The sequence below is a fragment of the Plectropomus leopardus genome, chromosome 6 (genome assembly GCF_026936395.1).
Source record: "Plectropomus leopardus strain MGB_pleo_1.0 chromosome 6, ASM2693639v1, whole genome shotgun sequence".
Taxonomy (NCBI): domain Eukaryota; kingdom Metazoa; phylum Chordata; class Actinopteri; order Perciformes; family Serranidae; genus Plectropomus; species Plectropomus leopardus.
This window is the reverse complement of record NC_142181.1, coordinates 28,838,011-28,855,724: the sequence shown is the minus strand read 5'-3', so window position 1 is coordinate 28,855,724 and position 17,714 is coordinate 28,838,011. Positions and strand designations below refer to the sequence as shown.

General features: G+C 37.3%; 1 protein-coding gene across 4 annotated transcripts in view; it reads left to right on the top strand.

Moving 5' to 3' along the window:
* LOC121943529 (cell adhesion molecule 2) overlaps window positions 1-17,714 on the top strand; it is a 176,796-nt gene that overhangs the window by 120,546 nt on the left and 38,536 nt on the right. For 2 of the 4 annotated variants that reach the window (XM_042487058.2, XM_042487060.2), the window contains exon 2: window positions 7,949-7,975. The exons of the other annotated variants lie outside the window; for them this stretch is intronic. In XM_042487058.2, the coding sequence (XP_042342992.1) occupies window positions 7,949-7,975 (27 nt within the window). The remainder of the gene's footprint in view (window positions 1-7,948; window positions 7,976-17,714) is intronic. 4 annotated transcript variants of the gene reach the window in all.

Genomic DNA, 17,714 nt, shown 5'->3' with positions numbered 1-17,714 from the left:
TTCATTGGACCAGCGGCAGGGATGCAAGCTTCTACAGCCACGTATGCTGCCAAGAGAAAGGAGAGCATGCTTGTGTTGCTCTGAAAGAGTCACTGCTGTTTGTGGAGGAGTTGGCTCTTTTAATCGGGTTATTCATTCAGTATTATCGCTGTGAAAAGCTGGAGGCACTGACCATTTCTTACAGCTCAACCTCATTAATAATCCACTGAAACACTAAATTATTCACAGAACTCTGGACATGGGTGAGAGGATATTACAGCTGTTGAACTTTACCAGCTGTGTCACCTCATGTTCAATAGATTGCACATCCAAAGGCGCTACTTCTGTTACCACTCACAGCTTTGTGTTGATCTATTGTGATTGGATGAGAGATACAGTGAATCCTCCCACACATAAAAGCTTTTTTTTTTTTTTATTAGGAGCTGCAGTAGATTTTCATCTATAAAAATACTGTAATTCTCTTCAAAGTCTATATCATAAACTGGATCTGCAACACTTAAATTGCTCTAAGTGAGACAGTACAGCTTCTTATTGGCTCAAATAAATTTCTATTGTGTATTATGAACATGCAAAATCTTGGTTAATTGTTATAATAAGTTAATTAATTAGTCAATCAGAATAAAGTTAATTAATTCTTTTGATAAGACATTGATTGTTTAAATCAAAACAAGGTTTTATAAAATGTTTAGAAATTGTGATATTTTAAAAATTACAAAAACATCATACCTTTCATGAAAATAACTTTGTGTCATATTTGAAACCATCACTATATTCTGTAGTACATGAGACAGACAGTCTGTGAAAATAATATGTCCTTCTTCCTACTGCTTCTAATGGCGCTTGCTAGAAACAACAGTGGCACACTGAAAACAACCATCAAGGAGGAGTCTCTAACGCAGCTGTCAATCATGTCAATCGCTAAACTATGTTTAAACTAGGCTGCACATATCAAATATGAATCAAGATTCTGTTTCTGCATTACATGTTTCTCACCTGAAACATTTTCAGAAACATATATTAGTGTACTGTTTAGATGTTCAATGAGAAAGTTTCTGACTGGGCTGCCATGTTGGAAATAGTTGACATGTTTGATCAGCACTGCCTAGTTTGACAGTTTGACCAGAGTTCATGAGCAATGACTGACATGATTGACAGCTGGGTTAGAGAGTCCTTGGCTCTGACTGGTTGCTTTCATGCCCATGCAGTGGAGCCATTTGAGGCAATATGGGAGGCAGAGGAATAGTTGGGTTTTTATCACAGAATATCTGTCTGATTTAGTGCTGTGTGAATGTGACAGTTTGAGCAAAACTGAAAAAAGTTTTTTCTAAATGTTAAAAACTACACCTTAAAGGGTCACCAACATGCACAGCTGCCTAGAGCAGCTATTTAAAGTGCCTCGTGGTTCCACTTGTATGTGTGTGTGTATGTGAGCTGAATATGATGAAGTGCTTCCCTGTCAAAGGGTTACTTACAGACGCGTTGTCCCAGGAGAGTTTGTTGTGTGACACTGGCAGAGGGAGAGCAGTGACCCCTGTGATGGCCAGCTGAGGGACAGAGGCCAGCGCTCACTGTGTTAGAGGACAAACCTCTCAGTGGTTGGTTAAACTAATCACCACAGGGACCAGCAACTATTGCTTTGTTGCAGCCCTGCATCCCCACTTTAAAAAAATTTAAAAAATCAAGTTTGACAGATAAATGAATGGAGTTCATTCTGTCGCACTTTGAGCTTCTCACAATGCAAACACAGCTAACAAGTAGGCTCACTGACTTTCCCAAAATGAATGCCTCTGGTGGCCAAACTGGCCAAAGTCCCATCTTTCTGCCTGGTTGTGTTTCTCTTTTTCTTATTGCTTTCTTATCTCATTGTCATTGACATGCTATTATCCATTTCATTGTTTTGTTCCGGCACATATTGCACTCATCCGTCTCGCGTGGGATCCCTGTTTAGCCTGCAAATGGTTTCTCCCATTTTGTCTCAACATGTTCTCCTTGTCTGCACTGAGCTTGTTAGGTAAAGCTTTGGTAAGCTATTGTTCCCTATGCTTTGTTCTTTTTGTACTGGGTTGTGTAATGTTTTCAATTGTTGTCATTCGTTGGTTTTTAAGTGAGATTATTTGAGGCATGGTGTGTGATAATTGGTCATATGTATATCGTTTTCTCTTGTTTGTTTGGTAGAGTCTGGTTAGTACTTTGTAGTTTCTTAGACTAATTTTATCTTGAAAGCAAGCTTTGGTGTAATGTAAAGAGTTATTTTCTGAACCATCATTTTTAGCAACATTTTTGCATCTCAATAATGAGGCAGTAAGAAAACTAGTTTATCCAAGTATATTATGTTAACTCATCAGTAATGATGTACTATTTTCCAGTAAGCAAATTAATCTTATCAAACTACAATCCTGTACATATTTTGTAGTATTTTAATCTTTAGAGGTGGGCATGAAAAATTGGTTGGCACAGGATTATTGCTGCAATGAAAACCAACTAAAATAGACCCATCATAATACTAGAATTGTGCAGTCATAACCTACAGTGACCAGTCACAAAATACAGCAGCTTTCGGCCTAACAGCAGCATTGGTGAGGGCCAGTATTTCAAGTGGATCCATTGTAACCAGCGGATATCTGAGCCAAGATTCTTCCTCTGTGCGCCAGTCATTTCAGCTAATCTATATAAGCAGATATGTGCATATAAATACAGATGCATTTTTAAAAAACTAATATGAAGCTTTGTTGTTGTCATAAAATAGCAGATGGGCTTTAAGATTGCATTCGGCCAGTGCGTTCCACCTCTCCACACAGTTTACCAGCTTTTCCAACACGATTGGTCCATACCACTCAAACTACAAAGGAACTTAGAATAAAATATAGGCATCAGCCTGAAATTAACTTTTTTTGCCAATCTGACAGGCTGACAAAAGGCTTTAATTATGGGACTGTAATTAGTTGAAATTGGTCAAATTTGCCTCAGTTTTTATCTTGTTAGGATTTTTTCAGGGAGAGTATCATCAAAGCCTGTTAAAGTGAGAGAAATGTTTACAATTTTGTTGAAAATTTGTAACATAAAAATGAATATGGCATGTTTTACATGTTAACCTAGGTTAAAATGGTTTTATTGTTTTGCACAGTGAATTTGTACATTTTGATGTGTTTTATGTCTGCATCTGCTACCAGTGGGCCATAACGATAAGAGAAGGCGTAATATGTTAATTCCTAAGGACAGACTTGATGTTCTATGCAATTAATGTGCATATATCAGCACTGGTAATCATGTTGGCAGTCATGTTGTGCATCCCTATAGGAAACCAAGCATTTCCGAAATTACCAAAATTTTGGCTCACTATAAACAAATTCTACACACATTTGAATCTGTTTATAGTGATTATGCAGGAACAGACTGTTGCATCCTCCTTTGTATTTTGTTATGAAACATGTAATGAAGATTTATGTAGTATTTAAGACCAATTGTTCACTAGTTACAAAAATCTGTATCAAGTTTTAAGTGATGAACACTATTGCAGAGTGTTTATTAGCGACTGTGCTCCACATGTTGCCTGTTCAAGCTAGTATAACTGACGCACTTTCTTCCTGTAGATAAGACGGGATGATGGGAAATGCTTTGTTTAAAGCAATTGTGTATCCAAAGATGATTTTTGCAATACAAAGTCCTCTCAGGTTAATGATATTGCTTTCTGAGAGCCAGTCAATACAATTAAGAAGATATTTTGGACCATGAGAGGTTACTAACAAATTACAGGTGCAAACAAATACCCCATTTGTTTCCATTGGAGCAGCTCCAAAGCCACATTTTCTTAGAACACAATTCTAAGAAAATGTGAGAGTTGACAAGGATCACTACACTGTTAAAGAATCTAAAAACCTTTTTTTCCTTAAATTTTCTTTTTAGAGAGGCTGTAACTTATTGTATTTGGGTCAAGTAATAGTAAGAATGAAAACAGGTGCTGTATTTGTTCGCAGTATTTCTGCATAGTGTTGAATTTATTAAATGCTCTCATGCATTTAAGCATGCGATAAATGTGTTAAATACATTGACATTCTTACAGAGGAGTGTGTTGTTATGTGCCCTGCTATTGATTTTCAGTGTAAGGCCTCTTAGGAATGTCAAAGCGTTATACTTTTCAGATAGGATGTATTGATATGCTTGCCATGTGCTTGCAAACATTTCCAGTTCAAAGCAAGGAGAATCTTATCATGGTGTCTGACTTTGTCAACACTATTAAATTTAGAGGGAGTCAGAGATTAATAACTTCCATGTAAGGAGAAAATAGGAAGAAGCACAGGCTCGGGAGCATACAGAAAGATTAATGAGTGTCAAAAACAATGAATTTTCCATTAGATAATAGAATGGCATACGTTACTTGTAGAGTCTTCCCAGTTTCCTCATCAGATAAGAGCTTGCTCAAGGATCACCAAGAAATGACCCATTTTAAAGATAAATATTTTGTCCTTTCTGGAGACTACAGATTAACACTGACCTATTTTTGAATCAGAAATAGTGCTTTTTTCCACACCGCTTCATTCTACCCTCAGCTATGGGTATTGTAATGAGCAATATGATCTCTGTATATTTGGATGTTTGGCCTGGTTGTCAAAAGAAATAGAAGGAAGATGTACAATGTGAAAAACTGACCTTGTAGAGGCTGGTTACTGAGATAAAAGGCTGATTGAAGGACAATATTTGAGCCTCAGTTTATGCAATACTGAAGTTGCCAACACGAGACCACATGCACACAGCCTCGCGTTTCAAGTAGCTGTCTCTGCAAACGTGTCATTATTGTTATGATGGATGCCTCACAGTTACAAATATCAGCAGTGTGGAAACACGTGAATCCAGCATTGATTAGCATGTTGGATATAGATGCAAGTTTGAGCAGCAGAAAGATGGTAAAAAGCCAAAAATTACCCTTGACAATAACAGAAACAAATAGGGTGTGCGTAGCATGAACAATGTCACTGGCACCACCAGCTGGAAGTGAAAGGCAGTCTGTTAGCTATAGACACTTCCCATAATAGACAGGATGTGTCAGCACACAACGCATTTTAGAGCAGAGGTGGAAGAGAGGTAAATACTACAAGAGGAGCTTATTTCTTGAGGAGCTGAGAAGTGCTCTTGTCAGTCAACCTCTGCGTCCACAAGAAACAGCACATTGTGTGACCCCCAGTCAGAGCAGATTTGGTCAAGGCTTTTTGAGGGAAACCTCCAGTCCCGCTTCACTTGCAGCTCTGTCAGGAGCTTCATTCAGGGTAAAAAAAAGAAATGCAGGGAAAAATAGCAACATAAATGATAGGCCACTTCTATGAATGTGTATTGTTTTGACCGGATGAAAGAATTTAGCAAATAAATAACAGATTTTCCACATTGTTTTAAGTTTTTTATTAGCATTAGGAAGAAGAAGAGATATACAAATCTAAAGAAATAAAACATACATATTATTATTATTATTATTATTATTATTATTATTATTATTATTATTATTATTATTATTATTATTAGAAGAAGAAGAAAATTAAAAAGTGCTTCAACTTATGGATGCATAGAAACACAAAAATCTTTAATATACAAACTACCTTAACTAAAGATCCTGCAAGCAAAATCTCATCAACACTCCCTGAAAAATTAGATGTGAGCTATGAACTAATATAACCTCCTACCTCACAGATAGACTTAAACAGGCAAGATGACCAGTAGTGAGTTCTACGATTTCCTTTTTTCTTTTTTCTTTTTTCCTGATCTGTGCTGTGAATGTGAAACACCTGGAGAAAATGTTGTCTGATATGGATAACTTGGATTCCTCATGAAGCTTCTTGTGAAGTCCTCAGTGTTTTCATCACTTATATTTTTGTATATACAATTATAGAAACACAATAGTCATTGTCCTCCCATCTTGTGACCTGGGAAAATCTGAATTTATTTGCTGAATTTTGTTATGGTGTTTAACTTATCAATTTTTTTTCCATGAAAAGGCTATATTATAATTTTTGATCCATGTTAACAGTTAAGCTTTTTCCTCTTGTGAACAGAAGCCAAAAAAATCAGTGTACTTAAGCTTTTTGACAAGGTTTTTCAAAAAGTCCTTGCTTTAATTCTGTTACAGTGTTTTCACCACCACAAGACAACAGATAGAATATTATTTTAGGTTTTGGGGGTGGTTATGTGCCTGGAACTGGTCCTTTTCCATGGTGTGTGGTGCCTTCTCTTATGTTGGGCATACCATTCTACTTCTGATTAGCATTCTGTGCTTTTCAAACCAGCAAATCTGTTGTTAATCTCTTCTAAGTCTGAAGCCTTTGGTAACAATGTTCTGTCCTCGTTACACCTAACTGTCTCTACCTGAGAGTCGGTAAGGCACCTTTCTTTATGTAACCAAAAAAAAAAAAAAACGCTGGAGACAAACAAAGCACCTGTCTCTCAAGTGATGATGAAAGAAAATTATTTACCAATCTGCCATGTTACCCTGAGTAGCATGTAATTTGCACAGAAGGTGAAAGTTGAAAGTTATTGAGTAGAAATCTTCCCAGGCACAGTCACACAAATTAGCCCATAAGAGAAAAGATGAAACCACATGAAACCAAACTGCATACTAATTTTGTCCACTGTAATTTAATCTGTAAAATTGTGTAAATTCTAGTACATCGGTATGGCTGACCCTGAAAGTCTGAGATTTGAGACATCAGTCGGAGACTCCTTACTCGACTACGAGTCTTCAAGTCGAGAAGTGTGTTTATGTTTATTTTGTTTTTGTCAGTCAGTGTGCAGTTCTGCCTACTTCTGGTGGACATTTCGGTCCCCTAATTGTAGGGTGAGAGCTCGTTGCTTTTATGGGACAGATAGCTTCGGACCAAGACCCAGAGTTACTGTAAGTGAGATGGAGGTAGCTGCCTGGTAGAAGAGAGACTTTGCCTGGTCAGGATCTGAGATATTATTACCACTGCCTTCTGCTTAAAAGTGGTAGATATATAGCTCATAGCAGCTTAATTTGATTGAGTCTCTGGCCTTTTTTATATCTAGTTTTGGCAAAAAAAAGTTGCAAAATGGTAACACTTATTAGCTCGGAGGGCTAACTTGGCTTGTTTTCTATATTACATGAATGTACTTGTCATTCTGACTCAACCGCAGAACCTCATTCAAACTCCCGAACTGTATGGAAGAATAGTTAAATATTATTATTATTATTACTCTGAGTCGGGTACAGCCCTACACCTCAGAACAGAAATGTCCTTAGCTCCAAGTATTGTTTGTTTGTGTTGACATGCAGTTGATCGGAAACTCCACATCATTCTCAGTCCCTTAAGAGACATTTTACCTGTAGTCTGGACTATAGTTCAGTGTGTCATGGGCTCAGGTATCCAGAGGTTACCTCGGGTTAACCTGCTTCAGTTTTCTACTTCCTATGTATTTGTTTAAATACTTTAGTTTTGGTCAGTTATTGCATCTTTTTTTATCACATACAGTAAGGCATGCCATTTGATTCATGTCAGAGAAAAATTGTGAAAGTCTTTTGCAGTTGTGTATAAATAACTGTATAATCATATTATGTGGTCTACCAGCTACGGATACCTGCTTTGTAAATGATAAAGAATTAATATGACTAAACTTGTATTATTATATTCTTATCCATGTTTCTCCTTATGTGGAAGTTATTAATTTCTGACTCCCTCTAAATTTAATAGTGTTGACATAGTCTGACACCAGCTGTTTTTTTGTGACGTTGTACTGATGTTAAATTCTACTATTTAACATGTCAGGACATGGTATAGTATAAATGAATACTAACTATACTACTTTCCATCTCCACATTCACACCATTTAATCTTATACTTCCTGTCACCATGAGTAGAGCAAATAATCATCATGCTATCAATGTTACTCCTTCGTACTGCACTACCTATCTAACCTGCTGTTTCCTTGCTTTATCCCCTCATGCTATCAGTGGCTGGGACAAAAAGCAAAGCGAAAGGTGAGTTATTGCCTCCATTTTCTTGCTACATGATTTATGTTGCACACGGTTCCCAATAAACAGTGTTTGGATCGCCCTTTTATCTCCCCCAAGAGCCTGGGAAGCATTAATGAACGCTGCCTCCTGCAAAGCTTTCTGGGCATTTTTTAACCTTTATTTCTCCAGGAGAGATTTGCTGAACATGCTTGCTCTTTCTCAGTTACAACCTGCTTCACATATGTATAGATTCACATGTTCACACCAGGGAGCTGCCCGCCTCACCCAGTCATGCTTTGCCTCTATTTGGCCACTGTGCAGCTCCACTGGAGCAGCTGGGGGGTTGTTCCGAGTTCAAGGACACCTCAGCGGTAGATGAGGGAGGAGAGTGTTTCTCATTTGCTTTCCCAACCCAGATTTTCCCAGACATACTGTGCACTCAAACGGGAGACCTTCTGGTCACAAGCCTGCTTCTCGTACTTTTTGTTTTATTGCTGCCCTTCAGTACTTAATGCTTTGTCCTGATATTTGGTGATGTCGGTTTTCACTTCACTTCATTTCAGATTCATTATGTACTGAGTGGAGAAATTCAGCCCCTACTGTGTTTTTTTCCCTTCTTGTTGCCCACCTACAAATTACTTCTACCTTTTGAAGGAGAAAAAAAACTGCTACAGAATATTTTTACAGACCATATCTCTTCCTTTAATATTGGATATTAGTTTTCTGTTATATGTTCTTGTTGACTAATACTGTTGTAGCATCCTAACACCATTCCTCACCTCATTGACCCTGCCTGTATGGTTACTGATGCCACTGCTTCTTTAGGATTCTGTTAAAAAAAAGAAAGACTAGTTGTTTTTGCATTGGTTGTTAAGTTTGAAATTTGGGGAGCTTAATGCTGTCTTTCCCGTGTTGTACAGTGAAATTAAATTTAGCTTCCTTCCATACCCTTCTATCATATGCTATGTATTAGGTAGGCCAGTGTTTCTGTTTGTTTGTTCGGTTTGTTTTGTTTCCTTTATTCCTCAGTTATTTTTTTGTTATAGTTATTGTTGTTGTTGTTGTTGTTGTTGTTGTTGTTGTTGTTGTTGTTGTGGTTTTTGTTGTTGTTTGGACATATTTCAACCAAACCTGTGTTCATGAATGACGCTGATGAATGAGGTTGTCCCCCTTACCCCACTTTCTGAAAATGCAGTGTTTTCTAATTACAGAGGTAATTAAGGGGTTAGTTTTTAATTAACAGAAGATACACATTCAGCATCCGCACCTCTGTAATATCATTCAACATTGAGCAGCCTTTTTTTCAACCGAACTTTCAGCACTCTAATTACAGTTATTAACATTTATTAATAACAAAGAAGATAATAAATTAGAACCACACCTATCAGTCTTGAATAATTGTTCATTTGTGGAGTGACTGTTAAAAAAAAGCCAAAAGCCAGGAAGAAAGATCATCCTGGCAGTTTTCATTATAATGGAAATCATGCCCTGGATTTATTTAGTGAGACCTTACGATTAGATTTATTTGCTCTTTGAGGACTGAAGCAATGCTTTGACGAGTGCAGAGAAAAGGACAACCATTTGTGTATGTGTATACACACTATTTAAAGTAAACTGCTTCATGAAGAGAACATTCCATAGCCAACCAAAATGCAAGTTTTTCAGCTAGAAGTAGTAGGCTATTTTGGAACTTTTTTTTGTTTGTTTTTTATTTTGTTGTTTGTTTTTTGTTTTTTGTTTTGGGGGTTTTTTGCAGATGGGAGAAAAATGCAGCAACTCTGCTTTTTGTAAACAAGAAGCTTAAATTATAGAGGCTGTTTTTTTGTTACATAACCATTATGAAGGGCAAAGTCAGGCTGGTTGATTGTGAATTTAACATCATTAATGATAGAGGTTACATTACATTTAAAGAGGACAGGCCAAGGATTTTAAATTTGTTGAGGATTAATGGAACATCTAAAGAGCAACATGACTGATCACATCATTCAATGGAATTTATAAAAAAAAAAAAAGGGAACATGAATGCATTTATATCACAGTACAGCCTCTGTTAGTAATATTTGAAAAGCATGTGGTAACTAGTCTTATTCATTGACATTTCATGGCTCACTTTTTTTTAGAAAATCCATACTTCACCTTTGAACACCTATATTGACATAAGTTTTCTTGTGCTCTCTTGTGTATTCAGATAATCAATTTAAACCTCTGAAACCTGAAAAAAATGGTTTTATTTCTTTCAAAACACCATAAAAAAATAATGAGTTATTTGGCAAGAAATGTCCCGCAAACTGTTGACTAAAAAATGATATGGATAATTATATGTATCTTTTTAAGCTTATTGTCTGATCATTTTCTTGTGACCTTTTACTAATTTCTTACTTATTTTGGGCCATTTTTGTTGTTGTTGTTGCCAGTAAGCCAGCCAAGGTTTCAAAAGGGTTAAATTAAAAAAGATGCTACATAAATCACAATCAAGCTTGTTTTCCACATGAATCTCATTAATTAAAGAATTAATCTGTCTGTTAACAGTCCCCTAGAGTTGAGTTGATAACCATTAGGTGTATTTGTTGTTGTTGTCACGTTGTTGCCATTTGTACTCATCAGAATGCATACAAGCACCAGGATTTTACAAAAAAACATAATCCCAAAGCTCATTTGATGCACATCACAAACGGTTGTGTAAGTAACACCAGCTGAAAGTGCAATTTCCTGTTTCACCTGGAGAAAGTACAGTATTTCTGACCTACTTTCTGAAGCTGATGTATTGCCACTTTCCTCTTCCTGCACAGCAGAGAAAAAACACTGCTAAGAGTTTCCCCCAGCTGGGATATTTATTGCCAGTTCTGTGGATTGTCCACCCCCTACCTTCCCCCTCCATTCCCCACTGTGGCAAATCACAGGGGAGGATGGCGCTCAGTACCACCTCTGAGTCAAGGGAGGTTCGCTTTTGCTCAGGTGCTACTCAGTAACAGGCGCCAAATGTCCTTTTTGATGGAGGGTAAAGCTGACAGACAGCTCACTCCATCTTGGTTATTTCCTCTCCAACAGGCGTCATCAGGCTCTGTAACAGCTCAATCAACTGACTACATCATTTAAGATCACACTATCAGTGCAGACTATGAATACAATGCAGAGCTAATAGACAGTTGTCGTGTGGGGGGGTCATCGCAACATGTGCATGGTGCCTGTCTGATCTGCTGTGAACCGTTCTTGTCTACAGCTGATGGAAGCATTGTGGAAAACCAAAATAATCACAGTGCAGATAAAGGATGCATATGGTCGAATGTGTCTTGATAAGATTCCACACAAACACATTTAAAGCAAAAGAGATTCATATTAGATTTTGCAGGAGCTATTTGCACCTGGAATGAAAACAGCAGTTGAGATGGAAACTGCAGCTGAATTGCATCTATATCAGACATTTTGTTCTTGCACATATATTGTCTCCTCCAGGCCCATTGCATTTGTACTTTATTGCCTAATGCAAATGGGGTGCAAAAGAGAGTGACATGGAGTACATTACTAATCTGGACAAAAGTAATCACGGCCTTTGCTTTAACCATAATTACATAAGGATTTTCTATGACTAAATGAATTACATATTGGAAGACCTGTATGGTAAGATTTCAAATGTTCTCCGTTCATTTTAAATTGTGACATTATCTAAAGCTGACTAAGTTCGAACCAGTAGTTGTACAGTTTTCGAACGTGGATCACTTTGGACAGGTAATTTAAAGATTAGCTTCAGTTAATGGATCAGATCTAGATTTAGTGCTAATTAGCTGCTGCCCTTAAATAGTTGCTTAAATCTCTCCAATCAACTTGGATGATAGCTTTTAAAATGGCACAGCTTATTGAGTGCCTCACTTCAGCAGGTTTGCCATAAACATAAGGAGCGCTTCTGTTGGTGTTGAACCAATAGGGCTTAAAATGTGGTGTCAGGGTAAATGATTGTTTTGGTGACAGATATGACCTTTCAGTCATTATAGAAATAAATTACATTAAATATGTTTCTGCCCATGTTTTCCCTGTTATGAAAAGGTCACTCGAGGTGAAAACGATTAGATGTGATTGGGTTACGTCAGGGGCCAATTGATGAAAGAAAGCCGCCTCTCTTATCTACTTTCCTAACCATTCAGTTTCAAAGTGTTTCCTTTATCAGCATTTACAGTTTAAAGTAGTTAATGAATGTGCCAGCAAGAATATTACATTCAGATATAACTTAAATAATGCTGTGGTCAGATTCATCACGCTGTTTGAATCATGTCTGTATATATTCTCTCCATTAATGTGCCTATTCAGGAATGTTTTAGTTGAGATATTTTTCACATAATTTACTCACTTGCCCTAGTCACACAAGCTTTATGTTTTCTATCATAAGTAATTAGTACAGTATGGAATATTAATGTTCTGAAAAATTCAGCTTTGCAATCTGTTTCTAACCAGAAGACAAGCAAGCAGAGCTGCCATTAATAGAAGCTGTTCTTGTTTTAAAATTTTGTCAAATATACACATATAGTTATTTACATATAAAGTAAGACAAGAATTAGACACTAAGAATTCTTTAACTACAAACTTGAAATATTTTAGTGGATTAGAAGAGTAGAGACAGCCTCGTTTTGTAGATTTGTTGAACTACTGTGTGAACTGGTTTAATTAGTACTCAGTTCTGTGTATTCATTTTCAGTATTCCTCCAAAGAAGGGTGAGCATTAATCTATTCCAATTCACTCAGTTTGAGAGAGAAGTGTTGTTAGTTTTGGCAGGAAGACCACATAAATGGTATACAAAGCAATAATATCAATACAACTGTGGGGAATCATGAGACAGGCAGCCATTATCTGGACAGCCTGAGACAGACACACTCAGGCCTGATTATAGGTCTGACTGAGCTTCTGCATCAAGTTAAAGGTTCACTGTGTAGGATAAGAATAATCGTGTTTTCATAACCATATATTGAGCAGGTTATATCTACATAAACAGGTGCTTTTGCACAGAAATTACCATATGGCACTGGTATGTTTCTACGCATTTTCACGAGTTAGTGGCCCCACTTTGACAAGCTAAACATGGTTGATACAACACCAATTTTAAACGTGAAACTACTTTATTTAGTGTCTTTACTGTTTAATTCACACGGTCCGTTCTGGAGAGTGAGAACCTTTGCAGATAACTCTGCTTATGGTAAAAACTTCTTGAAGGTGTGGATCTAAAGTAATCAGAGAAAAAAGGTGCAAATTTGCAGATGCTCGGCTAGTGGTGTTTGTGTCGAGCCAAACAGCAAACAGGTCCTTTTGCTTTGGACAGGAAGAGACCTTTGTGGATAATCTTGCTCCCGCTAAAAACCTCTTGAACAATGAACATTGAAGGAATTCTAACAGGGAGTTTACTCTTGGCACATTGGCGAAGTTTCAGCTGGTAGCATTCTGCAATCCTGCCTGCTAGATAGGGTTTAACATGTCAGTTTTATTGATATGTGAAGCTGCGACAGAGAGAAACCAGTATATCGCTGCAACCCTACTGCTCGATGCCACTAAAACCTTTACACTGCTCTTTTAAAGGTTGAGAGATACCCAGTTTTAATCCATTTTTGATTAAACCTTTACTAGTTATCTTTAACATGTACAGATTATCCTCACCTCCTATGAATCATCCAGGTTTTTCTTTATGTTTGTGCATTTCTGTTAGAGAGGATTCACACAACTCACGGTAAGTCATTTTTGATACAAACAAAAGCTGACAGTCACATTAACAGTCCTTAAAATACTGCAGGAACAAACTGAGACTATCAGCATTGAATCCAGTCTGGCTCAGTGGTAACACACGTCTGACAGTGCCCTATTAATGATGCTGAATCAAAGTGTAGGGCTCAGGGGATCTGCTGTAGATTTGTTCATTTTTTCATTTCATGTCAGTGAGTAATTGTGAAGTTCAAAGGAACAAAAGAGTGCTACAGAGCAAAGTACACACGTTCTTGACCTATCAAGTTCATATCAAGTGATATATCTTAACCTCATTTTTAGCTAGTGATGTATAACTGCAACAGAGTTCTTGGAAGTTTTGGTTTTATTTATTTCAGACAATATAATACAAAAATACAGGAATACATCCATAAGAAGAAAAAGTGCAAGAGCTGTTTTTACTAAACAGCCTCAGTAAGTAACATACATTTACATGCAGTACATACTGTTCAAAGGCTTTTTTGAAGGTGCCAAGACAGCAGTATTTTCTACTTTCATATGAAAATAATAAATAAAGATTTTATTTACACAAACATGCAGTATTTTAAACATACGTAATTTCAGAGCTGCACAGCTTGTACTGTTGAGAAGCATTTTGGCTAAAAGAAACATCAGCTCTTTGGTCCGGGCGAAAACTTGCCTGATATCACACAGAATAGTCAACTCGTTACACTCCGTTTCCATCAGTCAGCCCAGTGGAGTGATTCCAAGGTCTGTACCCAGGCAAGGGGAAAACTGAAACCAATGCTGTGGCACTGTTAAAGTAAAAATATGTTGGGTTTTTTTTAAAAACCTGCTGAACCATAAGCATGATGATACACAGTATTATGAAGTGGGCTTTCTTTACATAAATAAAGCTACTATAAAATAATGCATCCTAAGTTGTAGAGGCCGCATGGTATGCAAAAACATGACATTGCAATTATTTTTACAGATTTTGCAATATGAGTTGCTGTTTCAGTGGCTCAGGAGGTAGGGCGGATTGTCGACTGATCGGAAGATCAGCGCTTTGATCCCCAGCTCCTCCAGTTCGCATGTTGAAGTCTTTGGGCTAGATACTGAACCCCAGATTGCTCTCTATCAGTTAAGCTGAGTAGCAGGTGATTTGTATAGTAGCCTTAGCCACCTGTGTGAATGGGGGAATTTGACATGTAGTGTAAAAGCATGACTAGAAAGGTGATATACAACTGCAGGTCCATTTAGCTTATGTCTGAAATATGATTTGTATACCCTGGCATCCCTTTTGAACCACAGTGCCACATTTATCAAAAACTTGGAGCTCCTGTGCATTAGGTATTGCATTTGGCTAAATTGTGATTTCGGTCATATTTCGATTAATTTTGCAGCCCCGCTGGATTGTGTGGTGAAAAATGAGAAGCCTCCAATAAGTTATCTTTTGTCAGATTCAAACTTGCCTCAATTTGAAGTTGAACTAAAGAACTGTAAAGTTAGATTTTCTTCCAACAGAAAGAAATGTTTTGTGAATTATGTGTAGTGTCATCCCCTTACGCCGGTGTTTGTCAGTTAAACCCAGCGCCTTTCCACTTTTACAGCTCCCAAGTTGCCAAAATAGTGTTTTTTTTATCACGGGGCAGTTTGATTGAAACGGATTCACCTGGATTTCTTTAAAACTTCAGAATACTGTTGTTTGCAGCAGTGTGAGGATATAAAAGTTTAAAACATCCTGCAGTGTGCTGGTATGGTGGTTGGAAGTTGACAACTGAACATATATTGGAAGCCATCTAGACACTGGCTTCACAGATTTGAATTTCTCTCATGTTAAATTTTCACAATTACCTCTGCTCGCTTTCATGTCCCTCTTCAATAACCCTACTGGATAATAATAATAAGAAGAAGAATAACTAAGCCAGAATTACCAAAGAAAACCTGAATTAATGAATTAATCAGCAAATATTTCCCTTGACATCTCTGCAATTGTCAGAGTGGCCATTGTAGACCTACACTACATCACATTCTTGCTTTAACCACGTGTCATACTTTCTGTAACAGTCTTTCTGTTCTAGCATTACCCCTGGGAAAGCTATTAACAAATACCCCAAATACTTCTGCTGATTATGAAATTACCACTATTGCTCTTAACAGAGGTTAAAAGGGACCTGCCAAACAAGCAATAAAAAACATCAGAATTTGACAAAGCCTTTTTGTTCAGATTCAATTTTAGCTGTGATTTTAAAGGATGATGCTGAATTAGCAGTCTGAGCTTGTCTGGCAGGACATTTCACAGCCTAGGTGTCGAGACAGTAAAATCCGGCCATCTTTCATCTTGAGCCTAGACTTAGCAACAGCCAAGAGCCCTGCCTGTGGTGTTAAAGCTGCACTCTGACTCACGAGAGGCCAAAAGGTCAGAGACACAGCTGAGAGCAAGGCCTTGACAAACCATAAAAGTTATCAATACTATCTTGACATCAGTTCAGAAAAATGAATGGTTTCCAAAGTGGGCGTAATATGGCTCCTGTGCTTGGCCAGAAGCCTGGCTGGATGTTAGACTGATTGTCTGGTTGTTTGCTAAAACAGATAAAGACATGTGGTCAATTTCATTAACCCTAAGCTCGAGTGTTTCTTCAGGGTTTATGATCTCTACAGCATATGATATTCTCTATCCTTAGACCCTCCATATAAGGCAAGACAGTTATTGGACAAATATAGAAATGTGTAACTCAACAATATGCATAAATGGAGCAATTTCATTTTGGCAGCATTCCTTTGCTCACTGGACCAAACTTAGGAATGCCACCCAACTTGCCTTGAAGGTCATAATGTGTTTTGAGAAGCATTCAGTTGAAATGGAATAAAATTCAGCCTTGTCAGAATTTAACTGCACAATTTGCTGTGATGTGTAGGCTAGGACACCAGCTGAACAGTGTGTGTAAAACAGCCAACTTGGTTTTACTGACATAGAGTAGCTACTTATCACTAATGTAGTACAATAAAGAAACATCTGTACGACCAGCCCTGTCTCCGAGAAATTACATTTGTACATTACCTAACTGCTCTCTTAATTATGTTGTGGCAGCGTTAGTGCTGCTGGATTATGTTTCTTTCAGGTAACAAAACAAAGCATTTATGTACCTCATAGACTGTGGAAGGAGGTGATTGGGGAGGTTGGTGGCCATATAAAATGCCAGAACTTTAGGTTTGTGTTCAGACTCCTGTTTTAGGTTTTGGCAACAAAAGCACTTTATTTAAGGTTAGGGAAAGATCACGATTTGGGGTTAAATGTTAATAAATAATGCAGTAACAATAATAATACTGTAGTCACTACGAGTAGATACTGCATTGTGGGATTGCCTATTATGGCAAAAAAACAAATGAAGTCTTCTCTAGTTTTCAGTTAACATTTCCCCAATTTGTTTAGTTTTTAACATTTTTGCAACATGCCAGATACGTTTATTAGCAACATTTCCTCATTATGTTCTAGAAAAGGTTATTTGCTAAGTATTATGTTTCCCCCGTAAAAAGGGGTTTGCTGCATCAAATTAGTTGTATATAAACAGAATTTCCAGGGGACAGGGCTGGTATGACAAATAATGTAATGACAATAAATCTCGTCCCAGAATTAAGCCTTGGTGTACCACATGAAACTTAAGAGGTGTAGGAATCCATGTCACCAACAGACACTCAAACATTTTTGTTTCACAACTCTTTTGCATATTCCCAGAGAAGCCTGACTTTTCATGTGTTCATGTGTTCTGCTCTCATATAAAATCATTCATAAATTTGAGCAGAATGTTTTCAGCGCTGGAGAAAATCTTATTGAAATTTATCAAATATATGTTTATGAAGAGCAAAAACCTTAGGAGAATATCTCTTTTTTGAAATGATTTTCAATAAAATCTGAGACAATAAAGAGAACCATGTGTTTGGTTAGTATGGAAGGTTGAATCAAGGTTGGGTTTCTTCAGAGGATGCTGGATTGTAAAATATGGGACACAACCATTAGTTCTGGAGTTATTTACAACAAAGAATGTAACTTATGTGACCTCTTGAGGATTTAGCAGGTGT